This window comes from Caenorhabditis elegans, chromosome X, assembly GCF_000002985.6.
Source record: "Caenorhabditis elegans chromosome X".
In the NCBI taxonomy this organism is placed as follows: domain Eukaryota; kingdom Metazoa; phylum Nematoda; class Chromadorea; order Rhabditida; family Rhabditidae; genus Caenorhabditis; species Caenorhabditis elegans.
In genome coordinates, this window is record NC_003284.9 from 11,008,197 (window position 1) to 11,028,903 (window position 20,707).

The 20,707-nt window shown below is 34.2% G+C and overlaps 4 protein-coding genes and 1 non-coding gene across 12 annotated transcripts; 2 read left to right on the plus strand and 3 right to left on the minus strand.

The window, feature by feature from the left end:
- Positions 1 to 71: 71 nt before the first annotated feature.
- On the minus strand, positions 72 to 858 carry ttr-31 (Transthyretin-like family protein). The gene is made up of 3 exons (NM_077438.7): positions 680 to 858; positions 481 to 611; positions 72 to 318 (listed from the first exon to the last, which is right to left on the minus strand). Exons 1-3 carry the CDS (start codon positions 855 to 857, stop codon positions 181 to 183), a joined length of 447 nt encoding a protein of 148 aa, NP_509839.1. The 5' UTR covers position 858; the 3' UTR covers positions 72 to 180.
- A 457-nt stretch (positions 859 to 1,315) lies between these two features.
- Positions 1,316 to 2,469, minus strand: F58A3.4 (Major sperm protein). Its single transcript, NM_077439.4, has 5 exons — positions 2,400 to 2,469; positions 2,288 to 2,355; positions 2,144 to 2,237; positions 1,637 to 1,736; positions 1,316 to 1,471 (listed from the first exon to the last, which is right to left on the minus strand). The coding sequence occupies exons 1-5, from the start codon at positions 2,442 to 2,444 to the stop codon at positions 1,362 to 1,364; spliced, it is 417 nt and encodes a 138-aa protein (NP_509840.2). The 5' UTR covers positions 2,445 to 2,469; the 3' UTR covers positions 1,316 to 1,361.
- A 1,971-nt stretch (positions 2,470 to 4,440) lies between these two features.
- Positions 4,441 to 6,330, plus strand: F58A3.3 (RHDF1). Its single transcript, NM_077440.4, has 8 exons — positions 4,441 to 4,552; positions 4,615 to 4,767; positions 4,818 to 4,940; positions 5,002 to 5,108; positions 5,166 to 5,237; positions 5,285 to 5,480; positions 5,997 to 6,096; positions 6,140 to 6,330. The coding sequence occupies exons 1-8, from the start codon at positions 4,466 to 4,468 to the stop codon at positions 6,214 to 6,216; spliced, it is 915 nt and encodes a 304-aa protein (NP_509841.2). The 5' UTR covers positions 4,441 to 4,465; the 3' UTR covers positions 6,217 to 6,330.
- Positions 6,331 to 8,203: 1,873 nt separating this feature from the next.
- Positions 8,204 to 15,225, plus strand: egl-15 (the record flags this gene model as incomplete). 8 transcript variants are annotated; one of them, NM_001373496.2, is made up of 23 exons in its annotated part: positions 8,205 to 8,332; positions 8,386 to 8,447; positions 8,495 to 8,656; positions 9,240 to 9,309; positions 9,384 to 9,734; positions 10,019 to 10,254; positions 10,329 to 10,568; positions 10,617 to 10,778; positions 10,825 to 10,932; positions 10,982 to 11,418; positions 11,487 to 11,565; positions 11,621 to 11,914; positions 12,091 to 12,287; positions 12,338 to 12,421; positions 12,954 to 13,058; positions 13,113 to 13,275; positions 13,321 to 13,434; positions 13,527 to 13,653; positions 13,708 to 13,872; positions 13,934 to 14,009; positions 14,184 to 14,265; positions 14,757 to 14,849; positions 14,911 to 15,225. In NM_001373496.2, 20 exons carry the CDS (start codon positions 8,245 to 8,247, stop codon positions 13,963 to 13,965), a joined length of 3,276 nt encoding a protein of 1,091 aa, NP_001360406.1. The 8 variants fall into 8 exon arrangements, with proteins under 8 accessions (NP_001300356.1, NP_001300355.1, NP_001360406.1 ...); NM_001313427.4 differs by lacking the exon at positions 13,934 to 14,009 and having other exon boundaries at positions 8,204 to 8,332; NM_001313426.3 differs by lacking the exon at positions 13,934 to 14,009 and having other exon boundaries at positions 8,204 to 8,332; positions 13,708 to 13,747.
- A 5,018-nt stretch (positions 15,226 to 20,243) lies between these two features.
- Positions 20,244 to 20,444, minus strand: F58A3.7. Its single transcript, NR_072073.1, has one exon. It is a non-coding gene; the product is annotated as an Unclassified non-coding RNA F58A3.7 (non-coding RNA).
- Positions 20,445 to 20,707: the final 263 nt, after the last annotated feature.

The following is a 20,707-nucleotide window of genomic DNA, read 5'->3' on the forward strand; positions in this document are numbered from 1 at the left end:
CGTGCTTGCTTATCTGTAACATGTTTCACAGTCGGCAGTATGTGTGTTTATCAATTACTCGCGCCACTCTTAAAAACCAATCCCATTTATTGACCAATGACAGAAACATAATGACATGAAACCGGAAAACATTTCAAGAATTTGTAAAAAGCAGTGAGGTAATAATATTCATTGAGGGTACTAATTGATACAGTCACGAGACTCTCCTGGAAGAACTGCATTAATGTTGAGAATTCCAATGTCAAAGGTTTTAGCTGGAGTCTCTCCTTCTGTAATGAAATCGTCTGGAATCACAATTTCCACTTTTCGCCAGCATTCCTGAATTAATAATTAAGTTGTTTGATGTGTTCTATTCTTTGAATGCTTTTTTTAGAATAATAACGTTTTTGCAGCTTCCGCAAACATAGCAAAAGTATATGTTTTGTGTATGATAAAGTCCATTTTAAACAAGTTTTTTCTAAATAAATTCGAAAAACTTACAATAGCCTCGTCGTGGCAATTGTGATAGATATTGAGCTTTGGGTCAATTTTGGTCCATTCGGTGTCATTACCAGAAAGTTCGAATTCACCATTTTCGTTAGTCAGTGCTTCTGACATAAGGGTGTCCTTGACTGAAAAACTCTAAGTTATATAATAATTGAAAGTAAATTGAAATCACTAAAATGTTTTTTACACTTACTGGGATCGACCTCATACAGCTTCAGACGAGCCTTTTCATAACCTTTTCCATCACACAACAACTTTCCCTTCACAGCCGTGGACTGTACTTTACGGATTTGAGGGAGCTTTGGAAGAATATCGGGAAGCGGAATTGCAAGGCAGAGAATCGGTAAAAATGTGATGAAAACGAATTTCATTCTGAAAAATTGAACATAAGAGCAACGTATTACTGATGATTCTTTTATAGGTTCCAAATAAGAGATATACTATGTTACGAAATTGTACATATTTCCGGTGTGATTAATCGTACCTATAAAGACAATTTCAAAACAAAATAATAATAAAATAAAAATGTATTGAATGTAATTTCAATGTCAAATGAAAAATGAAGTTGCGATTGAAAAAAGACAAAAAGTCAAAAACTGACGAGTAGACGAGATTACAAAAAGACAAAGCAACCCAACCCCGCTTCACTATCAAAGTTTCATGGTCACTTTTGACTATCTTTGTTAGATTTCTTTATAGGCCACAATACCTCAACCAGGAGATCAACTTGAAAATTAGTTTGAAATGCGGAACTTTCCAATTCATCTATATACAAAAAAAGTGAAATTACCCGGAAACAAATCTGGATTTGGGAATAGAAGAACAAAGAGTGAATGAAAAGATTTATTTACTGGGAAATGATCAAACATTGAAAGTCAACATTTTTGAACATTTTGCCTTAAAATTGATTTTAAATTGGTTGTCGGTGCAATTGACATGGTAACGTCTTCTTTTGCTATTAAGGCGATAACTTTTCGTTCAGCTCCTGCAAAATGAAAGAACTGTTTTTAACCCGAATAATTTACATTTTTTTAATCGATTTTCCATGTTAAATGACACAGTAAAAGTGATGCATATGATAATAATACAAAAAAATGCCGCGAAATATGATTTATTTTCATTTTTCACAGACAGTTTTCCAGGAACTTACCTAAATCGCATTCGAACGCATCTCTAGCACTGCTTGCGCATGTTGTCTTATAAATCACCACAATTTTATCTGTCTTCGCTGGCCCTGGATCGCGAACTATCTGCAAAAGAGATTGTGGTATAGTTGAGTGTTACGAAAGAGTTGCTATGATTGCATTTCTGAATTTTTCTATTAGTATTTTTCAATAATAATGTCCTTTTAAGACAGTTTAACTAGACAACAAATATGTGGTAGCTAAAAGTCTATTCTATTGATCGTAGCGTCGCTGGAAGAAAACAATTGTTTTAATATTGAACATTAAAAGTGAAAAGAGGTTTTTAGATAACTTTCGTGTATTTTGATAGTTTAGGATAGCGGTCATAATGGTTTGTTCATCTAGACAAAATGAGATGAACAAATCAGTCACATTCTTTATAATTCCTAACTTGAAGAAACACAAATATAAAGAATTTTGCATTCGAAAGACTGTGAAACTATTAGAATATAAATATCCTTTCAAAAATTAACCTGTAATCTTTGCGCATTTCCTGGTTCAAGAAGTGTATATACCGGCGATACGCGAAACAATTCATTATCACTGCACTTGATCTTGACAGCGATTCTGATAGAAAAATACTATAAAAATGTACTTTGTTATCATTCAGAACTTACCTGTGACTACTTCCGTTCACCATCATGTGTCTTGATGCTCCTCCCATTGCTGTTGGAAAATAAGCAATCTGAAATGACACAATTAACTCAAATAAACACTAAAATTGTTTACTTTGGGAGTGATGAATAAATTGTGGTCGTCAAAATCATAGAGCATACTTTGAGAAGTTTGATTGTTGAATCTGAAAAATAAAGTGAATTAGAAACAAAAATATATGAGCCTTCCAATATAACAAAAAAAAGAAAAATGAGCCAGATGTGAAACCTCTGGCTTCTTTGCCATCAACAGAAAAAAAGAAAAAAAAACAAATTGGAATGGCATCTAGACGAATAACAAGGAGCAATAAGAAGGAGATAACCTACAAAGGGTTTTTTTGCCAAATGAGATTCTAGATGGACGATTTCCGGAAGCAGCTACACCACCAAAAAGCATAGGCAGTGGATAGCTGCCAAGCATGAAGTGGGAACTTAGGTTCTAAACTTTTGCTACAAAACATGAACTTGTCATGTTGGAAGCTGTTTTGTTTCAGTTGATGTTTCTAGTCCAAAAAAGAAAGTAAGAAAAAGGAAAACAAGCGAAAAAATGGGTGCCTAGCGCGCCTTCGTCTCTAAATAAAGAATATTAAATGGTGCCGAATATTATTCCATAGGGAGTGATGGTCTTTCGGAAAAGTTGACAAATTCCAACAAAATGTGTCCACATCGCCTCTTACCCGATTCTTTTCATTGAGAAGAGGAGTCCGTCAGTCTGCTCGTGTCGTCTCCTTTTTGTATGTCTCTCTTCGAAAGAAAATGAGAGCACAAGAGATGCTCAGCGACAAAAAAGACACAGTAGATTTGAAGAACAATGACAATAACTGACAAAAACACACTTTCAAAGAATGAGAATATAGTTGGAACTCACGGAGGGTGGAATATGAAAAGAAACTGCTGAATACGAAATCACAGTTCTGAATTTTGAACATGACGGAAGTTGAAAGAAAAAATCGGATCTTTCCAAAAAAACAAAGATTAAAAAATCGAATGTGTAGTTTTAATCAGGCATGTAGACATGTCGAATTTTATCAAATCACAAACAGAAAATTCAATTTTTACAATAAATGCTACATTGAATGAATTTTTAAAAAATCATCATCGAAGCTACACATAGAATTTTAAACTTGATTAGTACTAACTTACTATTAGTATTCAATCAGATTTTAGTAGAAAAAGTTTTTGTATCAAGTTCTTAATAACTTTTGTCGTTTAATTCTTTTGGTAGTATTAAAAAATTCTCTCAGAAATTGAACATGTATCTCTTGTTAATTATTTCCATTTTGATTATTTAGCATGCATTCGATCATTATGTGCTGAAGGTGATATATATATACTTCCAAGTTTATTCTTTATGTTTGTGTTACTGTACGATGTTTTTTTCTAGGATAAGAATTTTCCTAGTTTTTTTTATGAAATTGCACAGCACTAATGAAATTTCAATTAGTTTTTTTTTAATGTCAGGTTATTATATAAAAGTACCAAACATCATTCTTACGATTAATATTCTGATAGTCATTTGAAATTTGGATGAAGACCTGATTTCGTTAAACACATGCATTCCAGCTTGTTTTTGATATCTGTTATCTTAAGATTGAAATTTTTTAGTTTTTTGCCATATTTTTATCTTCTGTACTATGACCGCTTTAGCTAAGTTCCATCCATTTACATTACAGGACAAAACGAAAACTGAAATCGACAAGTTGATACGTGAAGAGTGAATCATGAATCTGTGTTGCAGACCAACTGCTGGCCGACCGACATGTCCCCATCTTTCTCTTCTTATTTTTGCGCAGTGATTTCTTTTTTTTGCGAAAACCGTTTTGAACTTCAACCTAGTTTTGTACAAATTAGTTTTGACAAAACTCAATTTTCAAAATTTGACAAAAAAAACTGACCGGTTGGTTTTGAAGTACATTCAATAAAACTCGTGATTGATCAATATGTATTACTGCCATATAACTCTCTGTTTTCTTTTCCGACTATTTGGATTGACCGATCAAAAGATACTATGATTGATCTTTCATACCTTCTTAGATTCTTGTCAAATTCCTTAGCGTTTCTTTTTTATTTCCGGTAGATCTTTGTCCATAATGTGATTTTAATTTATAATTTGCTTATTTTAAGAACAATATCTATCAAACAATGGGAAATGAAGAAGATGCCTTCGAAGAACCAAAACCTCTTCTTAGAAGAACGTCTCGAAAAGGCAGTTTCCGAAAGTTTATTGTTGTAGGTTAATTTTAATTTATTTATTGTTAAATTCTGAACGACGTTCAAAAATCATTTTTTAGAGTTTAACCAGTCCACCGCCAGAAACTGAGTTTATTTATCATGAGGAACAAGAAGAGGACGAGGAACTTCAAGAATTACAATTACCACCCCCACCAATGCAAAGAGTTTCGAGAATGGGAAGTATTCGAAAAGCAATGACAATAAGCTTTCAGGTTAATTTAATTTTAAAAGGTGACAATGTGAAAAAAAATCATATTTTAAGAATAGCCTACGGAGAACTCGAAAAATATTTGGAATTGGCGTTGCACCGGTTACTGAATATTTACCAAAATCTGAACAAGATGTTCATATTCAAAGATTCAACAGAAACGAATCTGTACGACTTGTGAGTTTTCGTTCTAAGAATATTAAAATTTCACTTTGACAACAATAATTGCAAATTTCAGAGTCGATGCTCCACGAAGCATTACGAAGTTATAAAAACACACTCCGAAGATAAAATCTTCACAAGCGTAAGGCCTATTCCTCCGTCTAGTACGTGTCTGTTAACCAAGTACGAAAATTTACATAATCATATTTTGAAAATCAATATAGAAACTTTATTTTTCAGATTCTTTCCCCGAATCGAAAAACCTCCAAATCAGAAAAAGACACTTCTTTCCAGTTTTGAACGTAAAAGGAGGTAACTTTCAAAAGACATCCAACTGTTGTCTAATGATTTTTTAAAAGGTACCATCAAACGTTTGGTGCAGATCATCACGCCAAAGAACAACTTTTCTGTCCACTTCAAGCTTCTCAAGTCGAGTTTGCATTCAAAACACAAGTGAAATCCGATATAGTGATTAAAGTACAAGCTCCAAATGGTGAATCCAGTGGATACATATATCCCAACAATATTGCATACACCAGTTTTACACCATCAAATGTGAGCTACCGCTTAGAAAATGAGTTTTTGTAGTGTGAACAAAGCTGACTTTAGAAGCTGACCCATATTACATACCTATTATTAAAATTATGTTTTAAATTATTCAAATAATAATTAGAGTTGTGAAACAGTGAAATTTAATGAAATACATTTTGTGTTGTAAAAACATGTGTTTCAATAAGTTTTTCGAAATATGCAAAAAAACTTCAATCAATCGACAGAATTAAAAAAAATTTTGCATTGTTTTTTTTTTAACTTTCCAACTCAAATTTTAATTTATTGCGTTTAGTGAAGATTTGTTTCAAGATTAAAACTATACCACGTATCGCAAATAAAAACTGTTATTAATTTAAAATGCGTGTAGGCACATAATTACCTGCTTGTGCGAAATAATCAATTTTACATGATTTAAAAATTTTCGATTTGCTACTTTATAATTCATAAATAACACATCAACGATTGACGTTTTTTAGCACATACACTATTATAAACAAATTATGCTTGATACCGTTTTAGATTGGGTGTGGTCATGGTAAATGGCTAGTTCATGTGGCTATTCGAAAAGGATGCAAATTTCATCATGGATATACACGGCAGTTCAATCTTATTGGTCAAGGTATTTGGTTTATTAAACATTCGTGTTGCAATTCTGTATTTAGGAGTTCTGTTCTTCCAAGTTGATATGGCTGGTACATTACGGGACGACGGAAAATTGTGGCTTGACTGCCTGAATTAACAGTTGCCACACATATCGTTTAATGATAATTGTAAGCTTTATTGTATCCATTTCATTGTTTTCATTCAATTTTAGATTGCTTTAATAAATAGAAGAGATTTACGGCGTTAAATCATTTGTTACTTGTTTTGTCCTCCTCGTGACATTGAATGAGGTGGTGCCGTTCCACTGCGCGTGATATATGATACGCAGCCAATTCTCGGTAGACCCGCTTACTTCTTCGACCTTTCGCATTTAATTGCATTCTGATATCTATTTTCATATTGACCACATGTTGTTCACCTGCACACTGTCAAAATGACTCATTTACAATAACTTTTCGCGTTCGAGATTTATAAAGGAATGCAACACAAACAGGTGCGCGTAAATAAAGAAAAACCGAAATTGAATTAGCTTTTGCATCTAAATATGTCGCCTACAATTATCCCGTGTTCTATCATTTTTGGCGACTGACTGCCTTATGCGCAATGCCCAATCACTAACCCCTTTTCTTTTTAACGCATCTCTTTTCTCATCATTGTCCATTCTCGTTTATCTCTCCTTCTTTTTCTAATTCCCTTGATTTTCTCTCACTTTCTGATTGCATTTTTCTATATTGATTAGCCTGTAGACACATACCAAATACTCCAAAAAATAAGACCCACAGCAACAAAAAACCGACGCCTATGTTGTCGGTTACCGTCTCATGATTGTAATGCCCCCTTCTCTTTTTCTTATCACTCTTTTCTAATGGAATTCTTGGGGGCAACAAACTGGTTTAATGACAAAATTGAAACAAGAAATCCATTCACCTACCTGTTAAAATTGAGTAAATGATGTGACATTTGAATTAATTAGACTCGCAACTAACCATCTCGTATCCGCGATAAGCATCTCTTGGAATGTTGGTCACACCCTGTTGTGCAACTATTAAGTTTTGAAATTACAATTTTATAATACATAACTTCTACAAAAAAGTGCCTAGAAATCGCACAGATTAAATTACACTTCAATAATCAAAAAGCTGGTTTATAACTAAATGTTCTAATCATTAATCACAACCTAAGTTTTTTATGAACATTTTCTTTTTATTTTTTTAGGAATATTTAGATAGAATGTTTCACTAAAGAAGTATCTCATTATTTTGAAAACTAGCCTTATAATCTCAAATTTGATCTAATTTAAACTATTTTATATGCAATGTATGACGTTGGTTTTGAAAAGTTACCATAGCGTTATTACGCTTACATCAGCTGCTAAAATTTGTTTTTATTATACATAACGAGTTTTTATAAAACCTCAAATTGCTCTAAAAAAATTACATAACTCTATAACATAGCCGTGATCATTGAAAAGATAGACCCACTTTATTCGCTATATCATACTGCAAGACTAGCAATAAAAAGTTACATTGTGTCCGGAAATGTTGAAAGGTTTTTGTTTCCGTAACATATGCACTGCATCCGGAAGAAACACCTCCAGATGTGACTTCTTATTCAAGGTTTTGCTTCGATATCAATCGAAACGGCATTGTGTCATTCCACCTTGTCGGCGAAGACAACGAATCCACAACATCTTAACATCTGGACGTCTTTCGTCGTCTCAATTTGACGCTCGTTCACTTTTTACTCTTTTTATTATCGCCCTCCGCTCGCTGCTCGTTTTTTTTTTCTATGAGCAACATATGCGTAAATTTAGACGGTTCTAATTATGATTTGCTTTAGTTTCTTGATTGTTCCCAGAGATCATTAGACCTTATGACCCAGAGGGTCGGAACTTTTGAAAACGTTGCGCGGGTGTCGCCAATTTGTTACATATGGTGGTGGGGTATGGAGCCAGTAATATATAACCCATGGCTCGCGCAGAGGTACCAGTAAGAACCCAACAAATAAATCTTTGTACCGGTCTGATTCACCTCTCTCACATGTATTCAATTTCAAAAGTTTCACAGCTTCTCCTTCTGAGTGTTTTAATATTTTGATTATTAGTAGATAAATAGTAGATACAAAAGATTGCAGAAATTCGAATGTTTGCCTGATACATATCATCATGAGTTATTTCCTTGCATCCTGCCTCGGTGTGGGCTTACTTTCTACAGTTTCTTGTTCTCTTCAAGGATTGACCAGTCATTACAGAGGTAAGAGAGTTGTCACAAAATCTAATTTATTTTCATATTATTCGATTTTACAGAAAATATTCCCCGTTTCAAGCATGTAGCAAACGAAAGATACGAAGTATTTCTTGGAGATGAGGTTTGGTGGAACAAATATTTAACAGCAATAGATGTACACAGTTTTAGATAAAATTTGACTGTCAAACCGCGGCGTCAAAGATTTCTGCCTTTGTCGAATGGTATCGTAATGACAAGTTACTCAAAAATGATCAAATAGATAAAGACAAAATTCGGAAAGATAATAACAGGATGATGCTTCACTTGAAGAATATTGATGTTTCAGATCAGGTATATGATTTTTTATTATTTTTGTGGTTTTTTTTTTGTTGAACAATGTGGTTAGAACACCAAGTATCGCATTTCTCCTATTAGAATTGCATGCATTTCTATTTTTTTAATTGACAATTTAGAGTGCAAAGACTGATAGGAATTCAAGACTAACATACACTATGAAACTGTATTTCGATGTCTCGTTTCAAATTTGGTTTTTCTTGTTTTTAACCTAAAATACTGGAGTTACCTAAAATACCGTAAAGAAACAATACAACATGATAATTAAAATGATTTAATGTTTGAAAAATGTTTGGAATTATTAAAAAAAAACATTTAACCAATAAAAAATATCTTGTAGATGCTAAAGTTTGTGTGATATCTCTTGCGCGTGTTTAGTTCTGCAAGAATAATATGAAAGAAAATAGGAAAAAAAACTATAACCGACTACCATGAGTTTTAAGCATCATCAAAAATATATATTAATTCAAAAATACCAACAAACTGAGAACTTTTTTCAGCAGTTTTTGACTCTGTCAACTTAAAAAAAAACGTTTATTTAAAAACGTTTAAAAACGTTTAAAAACTAATATTTTTGCAGGGTCTTTGGTCTTGCCGCGTACACAACGCATATGGACAAATATCACGAAATTTTACAGTTGAAGTTATTGGTAAGTATCTCTATTGCTCGATTCTTTGCAGTGCAAGCATAATTTCTTCCATGCATGGTGTGCTTTGTTTTCAGACTTTTGTGATTACTTCCTGTTTCCCGATATTCATCATTTGAACATTCCGATGGAATGTGTTTGTTTATGGAAATACAACAAAGAAGCAAAACGATCTGATGTGAACTATGCAGCGGTAACAGGAGAAGTCTGCTCAAAGTACGCATCTCGCATGATAAATAGAGCACGAAAACCGTTGCCAATGATTCCTTGCTTTGGTGATCACTGCAAAGAATTTGACACTACTCCTGTTTCGGATTTTGGTTTACCTGGGAAACCCGAGGACGATCCTTTAGTAAAGCGTGTTGTTTTGAAAAAAGATGATGTGATTGTGCCCGTGCATGACTCTGAAGAAAGTCCATCCGAATCCAGTAAGTTATTTCAGATCCACTTAAACTGTTCGATTGGCTCACTGAGCATCGAGTATTCGATATTAGTCATTTATTGCCAAAATTGCTACCTCCTGCGGAAATGAGGAGAGTGAAAAGCCAATTGGGCGGATGGGAGAAGATGAATAATGAACAGAAAATTGTTCGAGCCAGGCACATTCTGAGATTAAGACAGATCAATCATGCTTTGGGTAGGCTACATCAGTGGTTGAATTATTTTAAATGCTTCATTTTCTTCTTATATATCTCAGTAAACTTGTTTTTAGGAACCGAATTTATCAATGCTGATGAAAAAGAAAACAAAGAAGACGAAGAAGAAGACTATAGTGTTTCACAACCGGTTGCTCCAGATGCGGGGCTCACTGAGCTGAATATTACTGCGGAAGAGCCACCATATTTCAAGTCAAACGACAACATTGTATTGTTTAATGAAACGCATGCTCTACCAGCAGGACGAACATTGAAACTTAATTGTCGCGCAAAAGGATACCCTGAGCCACAGGTACGATTCATGAAAAACTTGAAATTTTTCACGTAAAGAAACATTGGATTTTCAATCAATGCATTTGATCACAGATTATCTGGTACAAAAACGGCAAAATGTTGAAGAAAAGTAGTGCTCGGTCCGGCGGATACGAATTCAAGTTCAATAGATGGTCTTTAGAAGTGGAAGATGCTGTCGTAGCAGATTCTGGGGAGTTTCATTGTGAAGCATTGAACAAAGTTGGAAGTGCAAAAAAGTATTTCCATGTGATCATAGTCAACAGAATGAGAAGACCGCCCATTATCGTTCCGAATATTTTGGCTAATCAATCAGTAAGATTTTGCCTCACGGCATCTATAGTTTCAATGTTTTATATTTAGGTAAATATTAATGACACTGCCACATTCCACTGCAAAGTTGTCTCTGACTTATTGCCTCATATTATTTGGGTACGCATCAACAAAATCAATGGGTCGTATAGCTACTACAACAATTCAGCTGAAGAGTATATGTTCAATTACACAGAGATGGACACTTTTGATGTATGTTATGAAACATGTTCTCATCTATCAAAAAGTGTCGTTTCAGAAAGCGCACGTCCATCACGTTGGTGATGAATCGACGCTTACTATTTTCAATGTGTCGCTGGATGATCAGGGAATATATGCTTGTCTCAGTGGAAACTCACTGGGGATGGTAAGAAATTGATTGAACCTTCTAGTTGAACAAATTAAGAGTTTTACAGTCGATGGCGAATGCCACTTTAACGGTGAATGAGTTTATGGCCATACATTTGCTCACTGGTGACGAACCGAAGATAGATAGATGGACAACATCCGATTATATATTTACAACAATTCTGCTTTTCTTACTGCTTGCTGCAACATTATTTGGAATTTTGTTTATGGTGTGCAAACAAACACTACACAAAAAAGGATTCATGGATGATACTGTTGGATTAGTGGCAAGAAAAAAAAGAGTCGTAGTTAGCAAAAGGCCAATGAATGAAGATAATGAGAATTCGGATGATGAGCCATCACCTTATCAAATTCAAATAATAGAGACTCCAATTACAAAGAAAGAAGCAGCGAGAAAACAAAGAAAACGTATGAATTCAGAAAACACTGTTCTTTCGGAATACGAGGTTGATTCGGATCCAGTTTGGGAAGTTGAAAGATCAAAGTGGGTCAAATCTTTAATACATTCAGCCAGACAAGAATTCAATTTAAACATTAAATTTCAACGTTTAGATTGAGTTTGGTTCACATGCTTGGCGAGGGAGCATTTGGAGAAGTTTGGAAAGCAACATACAAAGAAACAGAAAACAATGTAATTTTGGGAAAACAAAAAAACAAGAAAATCTGAAATTTTAATTGCGTTTCAGGAAATCGCAGTTGCTGTCAAAAAATTGAAAATGTCAGCTCACGAAAAAGAGCTCATTGACTTGGTCAGTGAAATGGAAACATTCAAAGTTATAGGAGAACATGAGAACGTGTTGCGATTGATTGGATGCTGTACAGGCGCTGGTCCGCTTTATGTCGTTGTTGAGCTGTGCAAGCATGGGAATTTGCGCGATTTCTTGAGAGCACATAGACCTAAGGAAGAGAAGGCAAAAAAGTCCAGCCAAGAATTGACGGATTATTTGGAACCACGAAAAGCATCTGATAAGGATGACATTGTGAGTGGCTTATGTTTTGAATAAAATATGATTTTTTCCACTGACAAAATTTGAAATACTCATCAAACTTTGAAAATCTTGTAGAAAAGCGTTTTCCTGATTGCTCATTATCAGTAAACCTGTCTTAGTCAGTTTTAAATTTACCAGAGTAATTTTGCTGAAATTTTCATTTTTAGGAGCTCATACCAAATTTGACACAACGCCATCTTGTACAATTTGCTTGGCAAGTGGCTCAAGGAATGAACTTCTTGGCATCAAAGAAGATCATACATCGTGATTTGGCAGCAAGAAATGTTCTCGTCGGTGATGGACACGTTCTGAAAATATCGGATTTTGGACTATCGAGAGATGTGCACTGTAACGATTATTATAGGTTGTAACATTATTCCTAATGATATATTACTGATGATATATTACTTCCAGAAAACGTGGAAACGGCAGACTTCCCATTAAATGGATGGCTTTAGAAGCGTTGGACTCAAATGTATACACCGTGGAAAGTGATGTGTGAGTAATGGTTTTCTGTGGTAGAAAAGTTTCGTGGAGGTCCTTTCCAGGTTCACGTTTGAAAAAAATTGATTTTTCAATATAATCACATATGTCTTATTTGTCTTTTCACACAAGTTAATCATCCTGAGTCAACCTGAGCATCTGAATCGGGATAGCTGTATATTTATTTTACTTATTTTGGGTTTTTAGGATACAACGTTTTAGGATTTTAATTTAGGGAAAAACATTAAACATAAATATATTTGTGATATGTCTGAATTGAAGTTGTTTCCCGCCTGTGGAAAAATAGTTATAAAAAACTATTGAACGACAATTTAATTTAACAAAAAATATATTATTCAAATTTGAATATCAAAAAAAAAAAATACTATTGCTTCCAAAACTATCACTCTGTGAACAATGCATTCACCATTTTTCTTGGCACGCTTTTATTTCAGTTTTCCATTTACATTTTTTGGGGCAATTTTAGGGCACGACAGTGGTTGTGTACCAAAATTAATACTATAATGACTCATTGATACTTTTGTAGATGGTCATATGGAGTTCTCCTTTGGGAAATCATGACACTTGGTGGAACTCCCTATCCAACGATTGCCATGCCTGAACTCTATGCTAACCTCAAAGAAGGATACAGGTGAAAATATTGAGAAAAACATGCAAATCTCACCTGTCTGACATGTTTTTGCAGAATGGAGCCACCACATTTATGTCCCCAAGAAGTCTACCATTTGATGTGCAGCTGCTGGAGAGAAAAATTGGAAGAACGACCATCTTTTAAAACAATCGTAGATTATTTGGATTGGATGTTAACAATGACAAATGAGACTATTGAGGGATCACAAGAATTTAATGTAAGGTCATACATCTGTGACAACATTTTTGAGGATATTTTCCAGGATCAATTTTTCTCCGAAAGATCCACGGCATCAGGTCCAGTTTCTCCTATGGAGTCATTCCAGAAAAAGAGAAAACATCGCCCTCTTTCAGCTCCAGTGAATCTTCCATCAGAGGTAGATCAAAACGTAATTTCGTACATAACGTATTTAAATTTTAAAAGAATTTAACCTATGAATTCGGAATCCATAAAGCACTGTTTTTGCAGCCACAACACACAATTTGCGACGACTATGAGTCCAATTTTTCTGTAGAACCACCCAATGATCCGAATCATCTCTACTGCAATGACAATATGCTGAAAAATCACATTATTACACCGGAAACCTCTCAACGTATTCCATCAAACAACAATAGCATGAGCAAACCCGAATTTTGACCGTTTTTAGTGTACATCCACAAAGTGCTCAACGAACCAATCGGAAACGGGTATGTTCGACAAGATAAATTAGCTCGTGCCGTCAGCGGTGTTGCCAACCAATCTCTCGACTCTGCCCTCGGTTCACCAGCTTGGCCTTCGTACGACCGTCCCTCTAACAAAGCTTCTTGTTTAGGTTCGTTTTCAGTTCGCTACTGACATTTAAGTTCAGGGCAACGATTTCAATGAATTTATAGATGATGAGAAGCATCACTACTATTACTCATAGTAGTCTCTCCGCCGTTATCAGATGTCATTTAAAAGTCCATTGTGGTAATCATGTTTCCGTGTTGTGTGTTTTTGTCCTGTAACATTTTTGTTTGGTGTAATGGGTTGCAGAACATCAAATCACATAAGTTAGCTTACAGATTTGCCTCCGTCAAGTGTCCAGACTAACATGACACTTATAAATGTTGTGCTATGTAACCTTTAAAGTTTCATTTGCAGATCAAACTCACCAGTATTATAATACAACGTCTAAAATTCAATATCTTCATTTTACCTTCGATGATCCAGATTGTATGACTAGGCAAGTATCGAAACAAATTTTAATAATTAGTAAACAAACTTGCTAGATAAAAACAGCCAATAGAGTTTTTTTATTGTTTAAAAACTTTACATTAAAATAAAACCTGAAATTTAAGTTGATAAATATGATACAGTCACACTTACTATTAGTTCAAAAATGTTGATCTTTCAAAATCTCGAATTCAACTAGAACTTGAATAATTTTTCACACATTAATTCCATCACAATTAGTTCTAAACCTAAAAATTAAAAAGCTAACGTTTTAATTTCTAAAAGAGAAGAAACACTTCAAAATGTTTATCTTTAGAACTTGTACGTGTAGGAGCGGCCCAATTATCACCCTCTTTTGCATAATTTTAGGAAAATTATTGTTTACCAGTTACTGAAACAGTTCTTAAATGATCATAGAAAAGCGTAAAAATTAACCAAAATCCGAAATAAAATGTGTCAATAAAAACAATTATAAAACTGAAGTTGTTCTTTTACTTTTAGATCAAGAGATTCTGCAATATTCGAGGAATCATATCATCCTAACTATATCCAGTCACATCCACTCTACTCGAAAATCATAATCAAAAAGAACATGTGAGTGCCAATTCTGGCATGAAAACACTACTACAGAGTTCAGCGAACTTCTTCTTTTCAGGACGCCTCGCAACCCGTTGCCGACAAAGGAAACTATTGTCTAACTTCGTTTTTGACTACTTTTTTCGTCCTCTTTTCTTTGTTTGCTGCTTGCTATGATCTAGTCATTTTTGACCAGATTTCTGCTTTACTTTTCCTTCTCCACACTTATGCTCAGTTTTCATTCATGTTTAAATTGATACACTTAATAATTGTTTTTACAGAGCGTTTGTTTTTTGTTGTCTATAATGTTTTTATTTTATGTGCGCTTTGAAATTCAATTGAAAAATTCACAATAAAACATATAGTCTTGAATAAAACTAATTGTGTTACAGAATTTTAATAGTTGTTGAGTATATAATCTTATAGCAATGCAAAACTTCGAACGCAGCAGGTGCTCATGCTGAAATCTAAATTAAATTGAAACAGAAACCTCCGATACCTGCAATAGAATTTACATGTCTTTTATGAATAAGACAGGATTACTTAGTAACCGCTTTTTATTTAATTTTACACTAAAAAAACATGTTTTTTCTGCTAGTTCTATGATATATTCGAAGAAGTATTGTTCAATATTTAGAACCATTGTTTCGAAAGGTGCTATCAACTTACGCTGCCTTTGAAGTGTAGAAGTTTTGTCAGAGGTTCACAAGCAGACTTATTATTATTCATTTCCAGGAATAAGCAATATTTTGATCAAAATGTTCGCTGTTTATGTCAATTTAATATGCTCACGACCAAAGTACAAGTTCCCGATAGACCATCCTTTCAGGTGAATCTAACATTTAAAAATTTTGCGAGACATTTGCTTTGAAAATTAAATGAGATATAAAAATCTTTAAAAGCCAGGTACTGTTGTTCTGTTCGAGAAAACTATCACAAAAAGATGACTGGCTCATAACTTTGATACGAATAGCAGTTCAAATATGTCACTGTTTTTCTTGTTTGAGTATTCATATGGTGAACAAAAAAGAACAGTTATTTTTTGCATTTGCTAGATTTTACCCAATATCAATTCTATTATGATATCAGAACAGAGAAAACTCAGAGAACACATTCCAGAGACATACTACGCATATGGCCGGAGGGCCATGTGTACCCATTTTCCTCCTTGACACACACACACACATACACACACGTATCTTCTGCTCAACGAAAAAACCGCGAAGAGAGGGGCGGATATGCACGGCCTAATTCAAATCGACTACCGTCGTCTCCTCCAACTGCATTGATTGACTGACCTCTGTTGATGAGAGCGGGGAGACACCTCAAATCCTCTTATTTTGTTTTTTTTGTTTTGTTTCTTGTTTTTTACCTTCATCAATTAACTTTTCGGTAACCTACCACGACATAACAGTATCCCATTTGAACATTTTTTGAAAGAGATAGTTTTTGGAACTGGTTCAGAAACTGTCTTGTATGGCTCGTTCTTACAAATTTTCTCAATCAAATTCACGTTTTTTGCAGACTACAAAGTCTTTTGTCATCCTCATCACAATGGGTTTTCTTCCAATACGCTATTTTCTCACGTTTATTCATTATTCATCCACTGAGCGGGGAATATTAGGAAGAGACACTTTTGTCTCAAATTCCTGTTTCCACAAAAAAGAAAAAGAGCAGCACCAGCACTGAATGCCAGATGCCAAAACTGCCAAAACCTTTCGACCCGCTTCCTCCGCTCTTGAACCCTTTTCCTCCATCTTTTTTCCTGAAATTTCAAAAAAAAAAAAACGAAAAGAAAAGACGAGCCACCACAACCACTAGAACCACCCAAGCCACTTGCTCTTTCCTTTTTTCGTTTCCATATGTAAACGAGTAGTGTCTCAACTCTTTCCTCTCTTCAATATCTATCTCAATCTCATTCCATCTCTCTTTACCACCCAGATGTGTATGTGGTTGTGTGTATGTATGCTCTAATAACTCGCGCGTCGGCGGTCCGTCCCATTTTCTGCGGGTTCCACTCAAACAGTGCATGAGTGACCTTTTGTTGATGAGAAATGGTGGGAATGGTAAGCCTGAGCAGCAAACGCACGTTACTCACCATTCTTCACATTTTGGTTCAGATACTTCTCAATTCTTTGTAGTGATCTAAATTAGTTTTTTTCTTTAACAAAACTAGATTTGATTGATTTATTTATTTTCTGCAATGTTTGTTTCTAAATTTGAAAACTCTTCAATTTTGAAAGTAAAATCAGTTTTGGTCAAATAACAATTAATATCAGCGTCTAATGTTTTAAGCAAAATCATTTAACAAATCTGTTGTCACTGAAACATCACATTTTATCAATGCCCCACAATTAACCTGTTTCTTTTAATTAATTGCTCTGGCGTCCGTTTCTAAACTACCTCATCAACAAAACCAAATGGGAATGATCGCGCGAAAACTATTTTACACTATGGTTTTGGTCTTTCTGTTTTAGACTATTCCATTTTTCGATGAATACGACCGCGTAGCAATTCGCTTTTTGGCATGCTTTTTTTTAATTTCAAGTTGGTTTGTAAACAAAATATCAACTATTGAATTTGTATTACATCATTTTTATTCTATTCAGTCTAGTCGAAAAATGATTTGATATATTTTTATTCTATATGTAAGCTTAACCCACATCCTTTCCTGATATTAATCCATGTTTCCATTTTTCTATACATTTGAAAAATCTCGAATGACTAGTCAGTGCACTTTTTTTTTTGGTTTCCTGCTCTGCTTCAGGTTACCCGCACTGCTCAGATTTGGCGATCCCAGAGCAATTACCGGAGCCAGTCATATTTTTACATGTCACGAAACACATATGCACAACAAGCGCTCTCCACCTTGTGCCCCCGTAATAATTACACCCCCTCCTTCGATTTCTCTTTTTATATTCGGGCTTCTCGAGGAAAAAGTCTTATAGAAAGTCATTCCTGGCACTAGGTTTTTTTGATTGATAGTGCGCTTTTTTTAAATATTAAATGATTCTAACAACTTTCACATTCTTCAATAATTCACAGCGGTATGTCACGTCACGCTCGAATTGGTTAGTTAAGTTATAAGCGATAAAATGCAAAACTGCTCTTTTTTGAGTATAAAATGTCTCAATTTGACATCAAATTCTTCAAATTCATTATACTATGTTTTAATTGCTCGATATTTTTGAATTCACTTGCATTTGTCACATTGAAATTTGATCATTGTTTATTCAAACAAGCATCTCGGAAATTTTGATTTTTTTTTCCCTTCTTATTTTCAAAACTCAAAGGTATTTTTTATAATCACCTGCCCGTATAGGTTGAAATTGTTTTAAGACGGTCCTAAAACTTTTATGAACAATAGAGTATTGATCGTATAAATGAAACTGATCAGTGGTTATTTTGCTGTTGTAGACTAATTTTCTAATTTTTAATTTCACAATAAGGCATATCTGATAATCTTGAAAATTTTTTGAAGTCAGTACTACTAGTATTATGTATTATTAAGTCGGTATTAAAATACAACACTAACGAGTTTAGTAAAACAAAAATCCTTCAATTATTTGGCTTATAAGGTTTTGCTTATTACATCTCAATATATGCTACAAAAAAAGAAGACGCTCTAAAGAGCAAAAAAGAAGACGTCCAGAAGATACTACTAAACGCTTTCTTTTCATTCATAATCTGTACCTTCTTCTTCACATTCGTTACCGTTGATTCGTTTCTTCAGAAATGATGGTTTGATGATTCAAAAATTCTATTTCTCAATTACTGCAATAGAATACATACCACATACTACGAAGTTTTAAAAATAACTTTGGTGAATTAAAATTCAAGTCTTGTACCAAAAAAGGAAGCCATAACAGTATCGGCAAAGATGGCGGGTATTTGTCTCAATGTCAGAAATGAGTGCAAATAAAGTAGCGGTTAGAGAGCGGCGGCGGCGGTTTATGGGTGCGTCGAAGTAGTTGTGGAAGTAACATGCTGTCTTTTTTGGTTTCACTTGTCTTCCATTTTCAATTCCTTTTCTCAATAAATCCACACCATCATCCCCACTTCTTAGCAGTCACTTGTATGCAACACCTGTGCATGAATTTAGTGTAAATCGGAATGATGGTGAAATGCCGTTTGATTTGTTTCTATGCCAAATCGGTCAGTAGTCGAGGGAACAAACATCTTCCTCCGTTTTGTCCTCCTCTTCCAAAAAAGTCGCCTCTTCTTCTCTTCTTCTTCCATCATTCAGCGCAGTGTCACCTCTTATTTCGTGCTGTTCAACTTCCATTAGCCAAATTCTTTTTCGAAAAGTATTTTCTTGAATTTTAGACATTTTCTAATCAAATGTTGTTTATTCAAATTTTTGAGTAGGCAACATCAATATGCTATTTTGAGAGTTTGTGTGAAAGCGAAGAATCCCGAAAGCAAAGAGAATGTACTCTCTTCATTGATCTGCTGCCATAAAAGTTTTGTCATTCATAATATAGTGCATCGATACCTTTTCTCACAGAAAGCGATAAATTCTGCAAGTTGTGTTCAGAGCAGTTTTTGTAAAGTGCAATACAAGATTGCTTATTTTAGAAGTCTAGATCAGTTGTGTAGTAGCTATTCGTCTAGTATAATAACCTTTTTTGTCATTATAAAACCAATTATGGCATTCCTAGTTATTTGATTCGAAAGTAGTTGTTATATTTCGATATTAAATATGGTTTTAAAATACTTTTCATATAAAAATTGGTCTTATAAAAAGTTTTTTAGTAAAAGAGATAGCTTATACGATTTTGTGAAATTAGAACGCTCAGTAACAAAATGAATGCCTTTTTTGACTTAAAAATTTTTAATTACAATTTATTTTGAAAGTTTCGTTAAACTAGCATTATTTTTAAAAAAATTAATTTGAAAGTTTCGTTAAACTGGCATTATTAAAAAAACCTTTTTTGATAAATGCTGGAGTCTAATGTGAAAGCAAGCAATATTTTTTTTCTGCACATATTTTTGGACACATTCATAAGCTTTTCTGCTTTTCTGCTTTTCACTCAATTCAAAGTTTAGTGTTGTCGAGCAATTTTTCGAAACGTTTTTTATGCTTCTCTCAGCTATACAATTGCTCCGAAAAACTACTCTCCATCGAATCTCGCTTCCATTTCCAAGAAACACCTATAATTATCCGCATCTCTTGTCTCTTGCTTCTTCCATTTTGTTCTCATAAACACCAATCTCAACAGGCTCATTTCGCTCTTTCTTTCACAAATCGTTTTATATCTTAGTCTTTCTGAAAGAAAACGGAAACAAGAGCAGCTGCAAAAATCAACGGGGTTTCCATCGGAAACTGCGAAAAAATATATTGCGGTTTTTAGATAGAGAAGGAGAGACTAAAAGAGGCGCTCACGTATACACCGAGCCAATCGGTTTGAGAGTGATATCTAATTCTGTTATTCCTTCATGCTCACCATTCGCCAGAGGAGCAATGTCTTTTCCAGCGTTAGCTCTAAGTGCTGCTTCTATTGAGCTGCTCCTTTAAATTCTCTTTTCTGGGTCTTCCCACATCTTTGTTCAGTAACGAAAGCAGTATCAGTTGATAATATACTTGGATTCGTGCAAAATCAATATTCAAAATTTAAATCTTCATATTTGCTGTCATTTATGCATTCACTCTGGTTGTCAATAATACGCATAATTGAATTTTGCGTCAAAACAGAAATGGGTATGGTAGGGAAAAAATAAAGAAAAGCTTTTTCTTTCTTTGAATGTGTCGTTGCTTGCTTGAAAATAATTTTTTCGTTCGTGTGTCTCTTTGCTAGTAAAAGCTCTTCCTATACAAATGAGCGCATCATCGCCTCGTTTTTTGCTATTTTCTAACTCAAACTATCCACTTTCTA

Excerpts from the sequence above, each read along its gene's own strand:
- ttr-31 (NM_077438.7), bottom strand. The coding sequence starts at position 857 with ATGAAATTCGTTTTCATCACATTTTTACCGATTCTCTGCCTTGCAATT. Across the intron at positions 612-679 it reads GCTGTATGAGGTCGATCCCA|TCAAGGACACCCTTATGTCA; the intron begins GTAAGTGTAAAA and ends AGAGTTTTTCAG. Across the intron at positions 319-480 it reads ATTGCCACGACGAGGCTATT|GAATGCTGGCGAAAAGTGGA; the intron begins GTAAGTTTTTCG and ends TTATTAATTCAG.
- F58A3.4 (NM_077439.4), bottom strand. The coding sequence starts at position 2,444 with ATGCTCTATGATTTTGACGACCACAATTTATTCATCACTCCCAAA. Across the intron at positions 1,737-2,143 it reads GAAATGCGCAAAGATTACAG|ATAGTTCGCGATCCAGGGCC; the intron begins GTTAATTTTTGA and ends TCTCTTTTGCAG. Across the intron at positions 1,472-1,636 it reads TGCGTTCGAATGCGATTTAG|GAGCTGAACGAAAAGTTATC; the intron begins GTAAGTTCCTGG and ends TTCATTTTGCAG.
- F58A3.3 (NM_077440.4), top strand. The coding sequence starts at position 4,466 with ATGGGAAATGAAGAAGATGCCTTCGAAGAACCAAAACCTCTTCTTAGA. Across the intron at positions 5,109-5,165 it reads AGTACGTGTCTGTTAACCAA|ATTCTTTCCCCGAATCGAAA; the intron begins GTACGAAAATTT and ends TTTATTTTTCAG. Across the intron at positions 6,097-6,139 it reads GTTCAATCTTATTGGTCAAG|GAGTTCTGTTCTTCCAAGTT; the intron begins GTATTTGGTTTA and ends TTCTGTATTTAG.